The following is a 17,261-nucleotide window of genomic DNA, read 5'->3' as shown; positions in this document are numbered from 1 at the left end:
CGCAAATGATATAATTGTGTAGGCATGTCATTTATTGCATCATTACACTCAACTTTAGATAAATGTGCAAGGTTAGTGGTGATTACCTAATTACTTGAAGAACTTGTCTCTGTATCATCAGACTTGGCCATTAGGGCTAGATTGACATAACTGACATCCTCATCCAGACCATCTGCTGCCCAGTCATTTTCTTGTGTAATGAAAGCCCTTTCCTTTTGTTTGAGTAACTCAAAATATTTCTGTTTATAATCCACAGGCTCAAACTTCTTTTTGCTGGAATCTGACTTTCTACACTCACTGGAAAAGTGCCCTGCCAAGCCACATTTGAAACACTTGAATTTTGATTTATCCACCATGTTTCTATTTGGCTTAGCTTCTCCAAAGTTCTTCTTGAACTTGAGCTTGATAAATCTTCTGGAAATAAATGCTAGATGTTCATCAATATCTTCCACGTCATCTTGGCTCAAAGAATCTTCATTTTCTGCTATCACCCCCTTGCCCTTGTTTTCACAGACCTTTGAAGTTGATTCAACAGCTTCCATCTTCATCTCCTTCTCTTTTTCTAACTCAGCAACTAGTACAATGGATCCTCCTTTCTTCTTTCCTCTCTCCATTCTCTCATCTTGCTCTATTTTAAGTTCATAAGTTTTCAGGATGCCATACAGTCTCTCCAAAGTAAACTCCTTGTAATCTCGAGAGTTTCTTAATGAGACTGTCATAGGTTTCCATTCCTTTGGAAGAGATCTAAAGAACTTAAGATTGGAGTCTTTTGTCTGATAGACCCTTCCATGCAACTTCAGAGCATTTAGTAGTTTTTGAAATCTACTAAAAATGTCAGTGAAAGACTCACTATCTTCACTATGAAAGTGCTCATATTGCTGAATTAGTAGTTGTATCTTGTTTTCTCTAACTTGTTCAGTGCCATCACAGATAATCTGTATAGTGTCCCAAACTTCCTTGGCATTTTTGCAATTGATGATGTTGTCAAACATGTCACCATCAACTCCATTGAACAGGATATTCATGGCCTTCTTATCTTTCCTGACTTGTTCAATATCAGGATCAGACCATTAATGTCTTGGCTTGGGGACAGATGGCTCGTTTTCAGTTGCAGCTCTCATTGACACATGAGGACCTCTCTCTATGCAATCCACATAGGCCTCATCTTGAGAAAGTAAATGGAGATGCATTTTTACCTTCCAATGATAGTAATTATCTTTATCCAGAAAAGGAATCCTGACTCCAACATCCTTCTTGTTCATCTTGTTGTTTTGTTGTGATCTTTAAACTCTTTGTTCTTCAAGAGCTTGTTTTGATACCAATTGTTAATCCATAACAATACAACAAGAATTACAGAAGGGGGGTTGAATGGAATTCTTGAAACTTTTTCTTGGTTTAAAAGTGTTCTAACTTAAAATATATATATGTGTGAATTGATTTGTAAAGTGCGGAATAATAACTTGGAATGAATCAAAACACAAGTAATTAAAAACACAAGTCTTTAAAAACTTTCTGGTGGATTTGAATGTATCCACCAGAGATATATATTATATCAGAGAACTCTGTATAGCAAGATTAGCTCACAGCTGCTTACAAATATGAACAACTAAGTTTTACAGAGAAATGCTAAGAATACAGCTTACAAATGTTTCTCTAAGAATTTTCTGCTTAGTGTTCTTGTTGTTTTATTTGCTACTTCTTGGTTTATATATCACCAAGATTACAAAGTAATAAGACAAGATAATAAAATAAAACCTATCAAGTCTAATACTCTGCTCCTTCATTACTTTATTCCAGCATCTTTGAATATCTTCATAATAGCATGGAAATGGCAATGCTTCTTTGTTCTCTAAAACCCAGTTGAATAGGCTTCCACATTCCTTTTGCATACACTCGACACATGTGACTGTGTTGTCACTGTCAACAGATGTTTGAATTGATTATCCGTCGGGTACATGATCATCCATCGGGTTGCCTTGTTAATCATCCGTCGAGTGGCATTGTTGTTTATCCGTCAGGTAGCTATCTAGCACTTAACTTCACTTCATTTATGCAGAATTGCAAGACATCATCTATGTACAGTTAATCAACCTATTATGCATATCTAATTAAAGTCAACATGACTTGAGTGCTACTAAAGAATCTAAACAAGGTGTATACAGAAATGTGCTACAGACTCATTATTACACAAGCTACTCACTCGATGGATAATAAATCATCATCCGTCGGGACTATATTGACTCATCCGTCGGGACTATATTTCTTATCCGTCGAGTGCTACATTTTTCACTAAGTAAAATCTACTAAGGTGTTTTGTTAATGCAATCATCAAGTTCACAACATATCCATAACAGTTATTGATGCAGATCCGAACCTATCCTCTAAGTCCTTCCATATATCCCTGACAGACTTCAAAAGTAACATGTTTCGAGCAATCATTTCATCAAGATTATACATGATCCAAGAAATGACAAGATTATTACATCTCTCCCATGCCTTATACTCATCAGTACCAGGCACAGGTACAAAAATAGTTCCATTAACGAAACTCAGTTTATTTTTAGCAAAGAGCATAAGCATCATACTTCCTTTCCAATTGTTATATCCATTTCCATTAAATTTCACAGAGACTAACTGATTTACATTAGCATCTGAAGGGTGAACATAATAGACACTAGAAGAATCAACAACATTTTGAGTTGTGTTCTGAGTAGCAGCCATGGATATCGAGTTTGTTATAAAATATTGTAATGAATTAGAATGAATGATTCAATCAAGAAATTCTCTATTTAATTTAAGAAACAATCTCTAAATCAATCATTTACAGGAATCAATTAAGAGGTTACGATGCTAAAAATAACAATTTCAGATATGAAAACACCTGAATTTCAGAGGATTACAGATTGATGAAGAAGATGAAGACTGACGAAGGAAGCAATACGATAAACCAACGGAACAAGCGGAAACAAGATTGAAAACTTCATATATGAATCTTCATTACATTTTGAAACTCTGATACCATATAATTTGATGTAATATAAACACTATAATAGATTATCAAGTAATGTAGAAGATGAAATAAAACTCAATTGTTGAATCAAGCAATGTTGTAAAACTTTATTGTACAAACTTACTCCTCAAGTTAAACTCTATTATATATCTATTTGTATATAATCATACATAAGGGTATATATCTATATACTTAATAAGTTAGTCATGGAATCAGGTGGCAGATTAATGAGCTGGCAGTGAGGAGCATGAATCTGTTATTTAGATCTTTGTAGGATGTACGTTAATAGTTAGTATCAGAGCTCGAGGAATGTTTTAATGTTAATCCTCTATTGCATAAATATGTAGTTCTATGCTTTGGCGTTATTCCTCCGTGCGTAAATATGTGGTTCTCTGTTTTGGCGTTCATGTCATCACTCGGTTTTGAGATTTATTTTCAAATCCTCTGTGTTTTCAATTTCCGTATTAGTTTATTATAAGGCTCTGCTTTCTGGACTAATGATCATAATTTTACGGGCTTCGAAATATTTTCTTCATCGGGATTCATATGTACCTGGAGCTGACATATCCTTTTTATTACATATCTATTACTCTTATAAAAAAGACGAAATATTGAAAGTTTTGGTACGGTACCTTTTTTTTGGTACACGTTAAAATTACCGGATTACCCTTAACTACTTACATATATATATATATAAATTATTTTCATAAATATAAAAAAATTTAAAAGCAACCTGACTACTCTTCTATTCATATTGCTAACTTAACTCGACAATCAATACCACAATACCATGGAGTCTCCACTTCGCGGAATTTCACATGACTTCATATACCCATCCGATAACCATTAGAAGTCTCCGATTGAACATAGTAGTAGGCAATTATGTTGATATATTATTTAATTATTTGAGTAATTGTGATTATATCTATTACTATTATATAAAATACGAAACATTGAAAGTTTTTGGTACGGTACCTGTTTTTTTGTACACGTTAAAATTACCGGATTACCTTAACTACTTATATATATATATGTATAAATTATTTTCATAAAAATAAAAAAAAAAAATTAAAAGCAACGTGATTACTCTTCTATTCATCTATTCATGTTGCTAACTTAACTCGACAATCAATACCACAATACCATGGAGTCTTCACTCCGCCGAATTTCACATGACTTTATATAACCATCCCATAACCATACCCATCCCATAACCATCAGAGGTCTCCGATTGAACATAGTAGTAGGCAATTATGTTGATATATTATGTAATTATTTGAGTAATTGTGATTCTAATTTTTTATAAGAAAAATTATTAACTGTCTTATTATTAAATTAATATTTAATAAAGTAATTATATAAATATAAATAAAATTAAATATTTATAATATTCTCGGGAAAATAAAAAATATGCTATTCACTAGGACCAAAAAAATATACTACTCAACCGTCTAAAATAAAAGATAGTCCGTTGGTGGGTATAGTGACGCAGGATAAAAGAAAATAATATACACTATTCATCCATATTCAAACAAAATTATACTATTGATTCAAGCTAAAATAACAAATAAAAAAATATATGTAGTTCATTGAATTTACTGCATCATGCTAAAAGAAGATAATAAATATTGTTGACGCAGTTAAAAAAAATCATGTTATTTAACCGAACTGAAACAAAACTAAAATTGAAAATAATTCGTTGTTCGATATAATGACACGGACGAAAAAATAATATATTACTCATCTGAGGTAAACAAAACAATATTCAACCCGGAGTAAAATAAAATTCAAAATAACTAAATATAATTACTTAGATTTGATTGATATAACGGGCTTATATAATTACTGGTTTTCTTATATATATATCCATGTTTTTTTTTATTATATTGAAAATATAGATAATTTATCACTTTTTATAATAGTGTCAGGATAGATCAAAACAATATAAATATAAACTATTCACCAAGACTAAAAAAGGTTTATACAATTTATCAAATATAAAATAAAATTAAAAGCAAAAAAATATTAGACGGACTAAAACAAAATAATATATACTTTTATCCGGTCTAAAATTATATCATATATTTTAGCTTAAACAAATTAAATTAAAACTGAATATAATTAGTTGGATTTGATAAGCATAATGAGTTTTAGGCAAAAACAGAATATTGTGTACAATTGATCCGGGTTAAGAAAAAACTAAAATTAAACTAATAATAATTCGCACCAGGTTAGAATTTATCTTTTAAGTAAAATATAAATGTCATTTGTATATATATCTATAAATACCAATAAAAATTATAAATTTTAGTCAATAAAATTATTTTATATAAAATATTTCTTATTTCAAAATTATTAATAACATAATGTGTGTGTGTATGTGTAATAACCCCAATTTTTGGGAAATTTTTGAAACCCTTATGAATAGTGTTTTTGCTGAATGAGAAAACTTTTCATGCCACACTATGTAGGGGTTCTGATATGGATATTCTGAGATTTTATTAGTACTTTATATGGGATATAAGTGTATGTAAAGATCGTCAGAATCCAAATCCGAACACTTTGATTTTTCCCGGAAATACACTAGATACGGAAAGATTTGAGAAAAAGGTAACAGGATAAAAAGATTTAAATTAAAGGATTATAGGAGAGGATCATAAAAGGAATATAATATATTGAGAAAGGTTAAGGGAACCTAAGTAATAAGATCCCGGGTATGATCCTTCAAACGATAAACGAAAACGAAAGTTAAGCGAACCGTATAACAGATCAGCGATCATTAGGCAAACAATTAGGAAGTTAATCAAAGGGATTAGAGAGGATGATGTCACCCAACCAATGAGAAGAGGACAAGGAGGGGAGGATGACATCATGAGGATGACACAAGCATGACATGGGAAAGAAGGAGATGTGGTGGCTTTTTAACCACACAAAATCAAGGGCAACTAGGTAATTTACTAAAACAAACACAAAAATCAAACCAACCAAGCCAAGCAAATCATTTTTCATCAAAATCAAAAAGAAACCAAGGCATTGTTCTTCATGCTCTCGACCAAAACAGAACCAGAACACTAAAACTGCTGTATCTCCTTCATTTCTCACTCAAATATTGTGTTCTATAGCTCATTGGAAAGGTATTGAGATGGCCTACAACTCTTGTTCACAAGTCTCGTCCAAATAATCATGATCAAGCTTGTAGGAGGCTCCCTAAGGCTTCCTAGCAACTTAACACCTCCCAAGGAAGGTATAAACTTCAAACCCTAGCCTTTACTTTATTTGTTAGTAAGTTTAATGGTTGGTGTTGTGAAATGAGAAGCATGGATTGTGATTATTAGTAGTTTGGTTTGATTTGGAAGTGTTTTTGGTAATTGAAGCTTGATTATAGTTCATAGGTCGTGATTGTGGTTGTTTGAGTTGAAAACCTTGGAGATTATGGACTGATGTGGTATGGTTTAGGTGAAGTTTTGTTGTATTGATGGTTATGAGTTGGTTGGTGGTTAATTGGAGTAGTTTAAACATTGGTAATCGCGTAAACATAGCCGTCGTAACGTCCGATTTTCTTTGGACTATTTTTGTGCATAACATTAGGACCCGAGAACCCCCTGCTAGATTATGACCACTGCCATGTTTAGATAGCTCATGTTACGAGCTTCATTTTTATATGTAGTTCGTTCGATTCCGATGCACGGTTTAGGAGAAACGACCGTTTCAAGTAACGGCATTTCGCGAACGAAACTTTTCCCCTCGCCTTACTTTGAAACATAGGTTAAAGACCAAAAAGGGTTAATTAATGCATGAAACATTTATGGTAAGTGTGTTAGGAAGTTGGTAAGACACTCGCGAAGGAATCGCCTTAAAACTCGTAAAGGTTAAATTATTAAAAATGGTGGAGCCGAGGGTACTCGAGTGACTTAAGAGAATCAGTAAGCGCAAAACGAGCGTTAGAGTCTGAGTTGGTTAGAGTATAGATTTACAAGTGACTTTGGTTTAATTCCAACTTACTTGTTGTTTATAGGTTACCAGACTCGTCCCGAGCCATTCGTAACCCCCAGTCGCTCAGGCAAGTTTTCTACCCGATATACTGTTGTTGTGATGTAAATATATGTATATGCATTATCTTGTGATAGTGCATGATTGTTATTAGCAAATTTTGCGATATATTGGAGCATGCTGATATGGTATATATGCATGTCTGTTTCGTAATCTGGTTATCTATCTGTTGATTTCAATGCTTATAGTTGTATAATACCTATGCTAGAAATAAGCAAGTAGTTGCGTATACCCTTAGTATAGGGGATAAAAGGTGAACATATTTCTAAACCGGGAGTCGATGTTCCCGAGTATATTATATATATATATATATATATATGGATATAGTTTTTAAAACTATGGATCGAATAAGGTTTATTCGATACCTTTATTTTACTTAATTGAATATTAATCTGAGTATTCATTCGAGGGCTTATGACTCAGTTTATTTTATTATTTGAATATTATTTGAATATTCATTCGAGGGCTTATGACTCAGTTTATATTATTATTGAATATTACTTGGATATTCATTTGAGGATGTATGACTCCTTTATTTTATGAATATTATTTATAGTATTCATTCGAGGTATTATGACTCCGCTTATTACTTAATAATATTCTTTATTGTATTAAAGAATAAGGTGTCGATAATCAAACTTACTTTTGATTATTCAAATAAAGATATTACTTTCGTATAAGTATATCTTTGATTATTTGCTATTCATTTCAAGTATAAGTTTTAATACTTCTACTTCAATTATTTTATAAAGATTATTCTTTATGGGAATATTATTTAAATAATAATATTCAGACATTTTCTAAATATTCTGGGGACTGATTTACTTCATTAAATCAGCTTCACTCCAAACATTCTTAAAAATGTTTTGCGAGTCTTCAAAATGATTTTTTTAAAAGTTAGAGCGGATCCCAAAACTCATTTTTTTTAAGATCCTCCTTTCAAAGGGGATTTAAATACTCGCTCAAAACCTGAGGGATCCGGCTCTGTGGTGTGTTTTATATTCGCAACAAGGTTGCTGTTTTGATAAATGAATTGATTACTTACCCAACACTCGGGAAGTAAAATTCTTGGAACAAGTTAATCCATTAACAGGCATCGCCTGGGAAATATCGGTGAGTTCTCCTTTCCAAATAGATACGACTTCTTGGTGGAGCCGTATCAACAAGTTTCTACTTGGGGAAAGTGGGGACAAGCTTTACGTTTCAGAGTCATGGATTTCATCTGAACTAGGAGTGGCGTAAGTGGCCGAGTAGCGCCGGCCCAGCCTTATTATATTGGCCCAAATGGCCTGGAAGTTCCGCTAAGGCGGTCCATTCCTTAGGAGTTCAGTGTTCGGTTGACAAGTAAATCCGACAGGTTCTCCTCTACATGTAGAAAATGGTGGGGTTGTACTACTACGACTGATCATCGTAAGTGGTCTTCCTGGCGCGGCAAACTCCCGTAATGAGTTCATCATCCAATTGGATAATTTCTGCAACACTACCCAGAGCACTTCGATAGAAAGGCTACGGTTGGGCGATTGTTGAGTGTTGGCAGGGTCAAGTTTTCAAAATGATGTTTACATCAAATGAAGTATCTCGTAACTTCATTTTATTTTGATAATATTTTAAAGATTTAATCTATTCAAATCTTGCCTTATAGTCTCATCTATGTGATGAACTTTTGAAGTTAATTATAACTTGAACGGTGGTAGTTCAAGTAGTATTTGGGAAAGATATAAGTATATTGGGGTATCTTATAACTTCATCTTTTAAACTTATATCTAATTAATAATTGTCTTATGAATGACAAAGATTTTCAGAAAAACGTTGAGACAAGGTTAGATATATGAGATCACCTTGCAACGATATTTTTTTTTATACAGTTATACACTGGGACTTTGTGTATATTGTGCATGGAAGAGGACTTCCAATATTTTGAAAAGTATATATGTATATATATATATACTGAATATTTTGCGACTTCATCGCATTAAGATATCAACTTGGTTCATTTCTTTTGACCAAGACTTTCATGAGTACTATGAGAAGGCTCATATATTGTTAATCATTATACATATTATTTTGGTGGGCTTGCTGCTCACCCTTGCTTTCTTCTTTCATCACACAACATCAGATAGACAAGATGAACCGGACCAAGCTCCCGATTCGCAAGAGGTTAGGAGACGTTCCGCAGTTTTCTAGAAGCACTGATGCCGCCATAGCTGAGGTAGGAACTACCAATAGGCTAGGCTTTCAACTTTTGATGTATCAGATTATGTATATTTATGAATTGTAATAATGGCAAAGAAATGTAAATTTATTCAGAAACCTGTTTAAGGTGTATTGGCATATAATTGTGGAATAAAACAACTTGTGATTATTTTTGGATATTCATCTCTGAGACTATAACTTGTGGTGTGTGTATTTATTGTGGGGTCACAGTACAGAGTAGTTGATTATTTATTAAGATTGGGTGTTGTTAAGGGAAATGGAACTCGTGACAACCCGGATCCCCGACCCCGGATTTGGGGGTGTTACAGAAATGGTATCAGAGCCAAGCGTTATAAACCTCAGAGATGATGGGACGTTAAGATAATAAGTTCACTAAGATAATAAGAACTCTTGCCAAGTTCATAGTCGGACTACCTAACGTAGTACTGACAGTTAAAACCCTTATGGGAACCCTTATAAATGTAGCGATAGAAGCGTAGTTCGTTATCGTATATGGTAGCGGGACTCCGAACCCTGAAGTTGAGGAACATCAACGCGATGATGTTTTATTACTAATTGGAGATCAGATTGTTGATCCAATAGAGCGTCCTAACGCAGGACCGGATGATGTTGATATTGAGGATGTAGCGGTTGAGGATGTTGTCCTAGAAGGGATAGTTGCTGAGGAGGATCCCATGGAGGATCCTGACGAGATTGGATAAAGGACCACTGATGAATTGATGACCCTGGTTGGGTCGACTACCAGAGGTAGGATTGGCCGGTCACTACCAGAGGTTCGTTCAAGTTTGTAAAGATAGTAGCCCCTTTAACGCGGCTTACTCGTAAGACTGAGAAGTTCGAATGGACAGAGAAATGCGAGAACAACTTTTAAGAACCGAAGCAAAGGTTGGTGACGTTCCCTATGTTGGCGTTGCCGGATGGAAAATGAGATTTTGTGATTTGTAAGTGACGCTTCGTATAAGAAATTAGGGTGCTTCTTATATAGCACAGCAAGATAATCGCGTCTGCGTCAAGACAATTAAGGGAATTTAAAATTCGATATCCCCACCCATGAGCTTGGGCTCGTGGCAATAGTTTTGCCCTAAAGATTTGAGGCACTACTTGTATGGAGAGAAGTGTGAGATTCACAAACCATAGGAGCTCTAGTACATTCTTACGTAGAAAGAGCTCAACATACGCCAGAGGAGGCGGTTAGAGCTAATCAAGAATTATGATTGGGAGATTCTTTATCATTCGGGGAAAGCCAATATGGTGGCTGATGCCCTTAGTAAAAAGGAGAGACTCAAGATGATAATGTCTTTTGGAGAGTTTATAAGAGATTTTGAGAAAATGGAAATAGTAGTGAAGGTAACCGGAGCCGGTACCGAAAAGCTGTTTGAGATAGCAATACAGCCCGAAGTATTGGAAAAGAACATATTGTGCCAGTAAAAGTGATGAATGAAGGCAGAGAGCCAACAAATAGGTATGAGATTAATACCGAGAGTGATGATAAGGGAATAATGAGGTATTCCTATAGAATTTGGGTTCCAAAGGTTTAAGAGCTTAAAGATGAAATCTTAGATGAAAGCTAGTTTGAGGAATAAGAGTTAGAGCAAACCCTGAACGTGATAGTCAGGGAGGTTGCCACCAAGACAAAAGGAACCCATAACATGATGAAGTGGAAAATGAGGATTTAAATTATGTAAGATGACCCCAATTATGGGGAGTAGGAAGAAATATTTAGACTGAGGAAACAAAAGTCGAGTAAGGACAGGAGACCCGAGATGGTACCCCTATACGGCAATTCATGGACCTGTCTAAAGAGAACTTAGACTATTATCCCCAACCACCACCCTGAGGAGACAGTGCGGTGGGAAATTCTTTCATGACCTTTAAGTCGCTAAGCTCTCAGAGTTCCAAGGAACAAGCTGACCCAGTCGAGGCAAGAGCCTGGCTAAAGGAAATAGATGAATCATTTGAGATTCTAAATGATTGACGAACCACAAAAGACTGTTTTGTCACTTACCCTCCTAAGAGAGAGACCACCCGCTGGTGAAAGGCCAAGGAAGGCACGGAGCAAGAGATTATAATAAACTGATTTAAGTTCAGTCAATTGTTTTCAGGAAAGTACTTCCCAAGGTTATGGAGATAGTGTAAAAGCTTAAGAGCCAGAACAAAGGCAGACGAGTATGATGAATTATGAATCTAAGTTGTAAAAGTTATCAAGATTCGTTCTGAAGACACGAATCCAGAATGACGGGATGTTTGAAATCAATGCTTATGTTGTGTTGGTTCATGAAATAACGATAAGAGAAAGGAATATAAAGGCAAGAGAGTTTGAGGAATGATAAGGGAGTTGGGTATGAGGAAACCCTAAAGACTCGTAGAAATAGAAATAGAAAAGTAGGTAATCGTCCGGATGAGAGTGATTCACCATGAGTTAAATTGATGGTTGAAGGTATAAGAGATACATATATTTTATCCCCTGTAAGTTGGGAAGATTCGAGGAAACCTTGAGATAATTCGAAGGATAAATAATGAGACGCGGATAGACTGAGGAGACAAGAAAGTAAGAAATTAAGAAAATTGGGTGAAGGAAGTGACCTTCAAGAAGGTAAAGTGTAAGACCGGTGGCATGATACCCAGAAAGGGAGACGCCAGATATGAAAGATATCCCAACATTGAGATGACTGTTGAGATAAACAACAAAAGTAAATAAGGAATTATTAAGAAGAAGTTCACGTTGAACATGACCAATATCTTCCAGAACATCCATGTTATCATTACCAAATCAAGAAAAAAAAGTGGATGACCATTGTTATCTTTTGGAGGCCATATGGATTGACCTCAATTTGAATAAGGATGCTATTATGAAGTTAGGTATAGACTATCGAGGTGGGAATGATTGAATAAGACACCCTTATCAGGGATATATGACTTGATTTATCCATGGAAGGATGCAGGTACCTTTTAAAGGTGGAATTAAGGATAGAACATCGGTAACTTAAAATGAGATCCCAAGTTCGATTTTCGAAATCGAGGGAGTTTCAAAGGTGATTGTGTATAAGCTCGAGGAAGAGCATGGGTCCATAGAATGATGGACGGAATAGAAATATTTAGGCATGGGAAATACGATGCTATAATACTTGATGCTGATATAAATACGTATATGTTTTGTTCTCCTATGACAAACCTCTATAGTTCAGAGGTAGGTTCCAAGCCAGATATTTTGTGGCAGTATATTTTTTTTATATATACAATTCTCTTCAGTTCGTTCTTTTCTCTTCTTTTCATTTCATGTAAGTTGAGAAGAACAACCCTTCCAGAAGGGGAGGTATTGCCGAATGACTGTCTATCTGTGTGATAGAAGCTTAGTAGGATACCAACTATTATTTAATTGCTTGTCAAGTACTAAAGGCTGGCCACCTTCTGTACTAACTATGCGAGATAACAAGTGTTCATGATCATAGTGATCTCTCAATAAATTCTTTTACTTCTATATGAAGGATTAAGCTTTCGAAAATAGAAACAGCTGAAAAAGGAGTAGTAAAGTTATGGTGGTATTCAGAATGGGAACACATTCGTAATACTAAGGTTGACGTGGTTATTAAAAGGTTATAGAACGCTAACGAGCAAAAGTATAACCAGTATAATATTAGGAACGAAAGGTAGTAGCGATTACGAACTCGAAAAGAATGGATATTGAGAAGCAAAAGCTCTAATGCTAAACGCTATAATGAGAGTCTGTGCAATAGACTTGAAAAAAAAAATTAGAATGATCACTTAACGCGGATTTAGTTATATCACGACAATAGATCATATGTCATTATCGAGGTGTCACCTTATGAGATCCTTGAGGGAAGATAATGTCGATCTCCCTTATGTTAGGATGAAGTTGTAGAGCGCAAGATGCTCGGACCCGCAGTAGTCCAAAGGACCAGGGATATAATAGATCTAATCAGAGGACGGCTGGTAGTAACCCAAGATGGACATAAGAGGTATGTTGATTTGACTCAAAAAGGACAAAGAGTATGAAATAGGGGGCCTAGTAATGTTATAGGTATCCCCTCGGAAACCCTTGAAAAAGGATTGATGAGGTTCGGAAAGAAAGGAAAGCTAAGTCTACAATTTGTTGGACCCTTGGATATATTAAGACGTTTGGGAAGTTAGCATATGAGCTAGCCCTACCCCCGAACCTGTAGCAAGTTCATAACATGTTCCACGTATCAATGTTAAGGAAGTGTAATTCGGATTCCAGACAAATAGGGGCATATGAGCGCATAGACATGCAACCAGACGTAACCTATATGGAGCAACCAGGAAGGGTATAGAGTAAAAAGGAACGAGTGCTTAGGAGAAGGGTTATCAAACTAGTAAGAGTTTGATGGTAGAACCACAATGTGGGAAAATTTACTCGAGAGTTAGAAAGTGCAATGCTAAGAGAGTATCCCTATTCATTTTCTATCTGATTCCGGGACGGAATCCTTTTAAGGAGGGGAGACTGTAATAACCCCAATTTTTGGGAAATTTTTGAAACCCTTATGAATAGTGTTTTTGCTGAATGAGAAAACTTTTCATGCCACACTATGTAGGGGTTCTGATATGGATATTCTGAGATTTTATTAGTACTTTATATGGGATATAAGTGTATGTAAAGATCGTCAGAATCCAAATCCGAACACTTTGATTTTTCCCGGAAATACACTAGATACAGAAAGATTTGAGAAAAAGGTAACAGGATAAAAAGATTTAAATTAAAGGATTATAGGAGAGGATCATAAAAGGAATATAATATATTGAGAAAGGTTAAGGGAACCTAAGTAATAAGATCCCGGGTATGATCCTTCAAACGATAAACGAAAACGAAAGTTAAGCGAACCGTATAACAGATCAGCGGTCATTAGGCAAACAATTAGGAAGTTAATCAAAGGGATTAGAGAGGATGATGTCACCCAACCAATGAGAAGAGGACAAGGAGGGGAGGATGACATCATGAGGATGACACAAGCATGACATGGGAAGGAAGGAGATGTGGTGGCTTTTTAACCACACAAAATCAAGGGCAACTAGGTAATTTACTAAAACAAACACAAAAATCAAACCAACCAAGCCAAGCAAATCATTTTTCATCAAAATCAAAAAGAAACCAAGGCATTGTTCTTCATGCTCTCGGCCAAAACAGAACCAGAACACTAAAACTGCTGTATCTCCTTCATTTCTCACTCAAATATTGTGTTCTATAGCTCATTGGAAAGGTATTGAGATGGCCTACAACTCTTGTTCACAAGTCTCGTCCAAATAATCATGATCAAGCTTGTAGGAGGATCCCTAAGGCTTCCTAGCAACTTAACACCTCCCAAGGAAGGTATAAACTTCAAACCCTAGCCTTTACTTTATTTGTTAGTAAGTTTAATGGTTGGTGTTGTGAAATGAGAAGCATGGATTGTGATTATTAGTAGTTTGGTTTGATTTGGAAGTGTTTTTGGTAATTGAAGCTTGATTATTGTTCATAGGTCGTGATTGTGGTTGTTTGAGTTGAAAACCTTGGAGATTATGGACTGATGTGGTATGGTTTAGGTGAAGTTTTGTTGTATTGATGGTTATGAGTTGGTTGGTGGTTAATTGGAGTAGTTTAAACATTGGTAATCGCGTAAACATAGCCGTCGTAACGTCCGATTTTCTTTGGACTGTTTTTGTGCATAACATTAGGACCCGAGAACCCCCTGCTAGATTATGACCACTTCCATATTTAGATAGCTCATGTTACAAGCTTCGTTTTTATATGTAGTTCGTTCGATTCCGATGCACGGTTTAGGAGAAACGACCGTTTCAAGTAACGGCATTTCGCGAACGAAACTTTTCCCCTCGCCTTACTTTGAAACATAGGTTAAAGACCAAAAAGGGTTAATTAATGCATGAAACATTTATGGTAAGTGTGTTAGGCAGTTGGTAAGACACTCGCGAAGGAATCGCCTTAAAACTCGTAAAGGTTAAATTATTAAAAATGGTGGAGCCGAGGGTACTCGAGTGACTTAAGAGAATCAGTAAGCGCAAAACGAGCGTTAGAGTCTGAGTTGGTTAGAGTATAGATTTACAAGTGACTTTGGTTTAATTCCAACTTACTTGTTGTTTATAGGTTACCAGACTCGTCCCGAGCCATTCGTAACCCCCAGTCGCTCAGGCAAGTTTTCTACCCGATATACTGTTGTTGTGATGTAAATATATGTATATGCATTATCTTGTGATAGTGCATGATTGTTATTAGCAAATTTTGCGATATATTGGAGCATGCTGATATGGTATATATGCATGTCTGTTTCGTAATCTGGTTATCTATCTGTTGATTTCAATGCTTATAGTTGTATAATACCTATGCTAGAAATAAGCAAGTAGTTGCGTATACCCTTAGTATAGGGGATAAAAGGTGAACATATTTCTAAACCGGGAGTCGATGTTCCCGAGTATATTATATATATATATATTTATATATATATGGATATAGTTTTTAAAACTATGGATCGAATAAGGTTTATTCGATACCTTTATTTTACTTAATTGAATATTAATTTGAGTATTCATTCGAGGGCTTATGACTCAGTTTATTTTATTATTTGAATATTATTTGAATATTCATTCGAGGGCTTATGACTCAGTTTATATTATTATTGAATATTACTTGGATATTCATTTGAGGATGTATGACTCCTTTATTTTATGAATATTATTTATAGTATTCATTCGAGGTATTATGACTCCGCTTATTACTTAATAATATTCTTTATTGTATTAAAGAATAAGGTGTCGATAATCAAACTTACTTTTGATTATTCAAATAAAGATATTACTTTCGTATAAGTATATCTTTGATTATTTGCTATTCATTTCAAGTATAAGTTTTAATACTTCTACTTCAATTATTTTATAAAGATTATTCTTTATGGGAATATTATTTAAATAATAATATTCAGACATTTTCTAAATATTCTGGGGACTGATTTACTTCATTAAATCAGCTTCACTCCAAACATTCTTAAAAATATTTTGCGAGTCTTCAAAATGATTTTTTTAAAAGTTAGAGCGGATCCCAAAACTCATTTTTTTTAAGATCCTCCTTTCAAAGGGGATTTAAATACTCGCTCAAAACCTGAGGGATCCGGCTCTGTGGTGTGTTTTATATTCGCAACAAGGTTGCTGTTTTGATAAATGAATTGATTACTTACCCAACACTCGGGAAGTAAAATTCTTGGAACAAGTTAATCCATTAACAGGCATCGCCTGGGAAATATCGGTGAGTTCTCCTTTCCAAATAGATACGACTTCTTGGTGGAGCCGTATCAACAAGTTTCTACTTGGGGAAAGTGGGGACAAGCTTTACGTTTCAGAGTCATGGATTTCATCTGAACTAGGAGTGGCGTAAGTGGCCGAGTAGCGCCGGCCCAGCCTTATTATATTGGCCCAAATGGCCTGGAAGTTCCGCTAAGGCGGTCCATTCCTTAGGAGTTCAGTGTTCGGTTGACAAGTAAATCCGACAGGTTTTCCTCTACATGTAGAAAATGGTGGGGTTGTACTACTACGACTGATCATCGTAAGTGGTCTTCCTGGCGCGGCAAACTCCCGTAATGAGTTCATCATCCAATTGGATAATTTCTGCAACACTACCCAGAGCACTTCGATAGAAAGGCTACGGTTGGGCGATTGTTGAGTGTTGGCAGGGTCAAGTTTTCAAAATGATGTTTACATCAAATGAAGTATCTCGTAACTTCATTTTATTTTGATAATATTTTAAAGATTTAATCTATTCAAATCTTGCCTTATAGTCTCATCTATGTGATGAACTTTTGAAGTTAATTATAACTTGAACGGTGGTAGTTCAAGTAGTATTTGGGAAAGATATAAGTATATTGGGGTATCTTATAACTTCATCTTTTAAACTTATATCTAATTAATAATTGTCTTATGAATGACAAAGATTTTCAGAAAAACGTTGAGACAAGGTTAGATATATGAG

General features: G+C 35.0%; 1 protein-coding gene across 1 annotated transcript; it reads right to left on the bottom strand.

Moving 5' to 3' along the window:
• Window positions 1–2,334: 2,334 nt before the first annotated feature.
• Window positions 2,335–2,721, bottom strand: LOC141679452 (uncharacterized). The gene has a single exon (XM_074485953.1). It carries the CDS (start codon window positions 2,719–2,721, stop codon window positions 2,335–2,337), a length of 387 nt encoding a protein of 128 aa, XP_074342054.1.
• Window positions 2,722–17,261: the final 14,540 nt, after the last annotated feature.

This window comes from Apium graveolens, chromosome 8 (genome assembly GCF_009905375.1).
Source record: "Apium graveolens cultivar Ventura chromosome 8, ASM990537v1, whole genome shotgun sequence".
Taxonomy (NCBI): Eukaryota; Viridiplantae; Streptophyta; class Magnoliopsida; order Apiales; family Apiaceae; genus Apium; species Apium graveolens.
The sequence above is the reverse complement of the archived record's forward strand: the minus strand, read 5'-3'. Positions and strand labels throughout refer to the sequence as shown.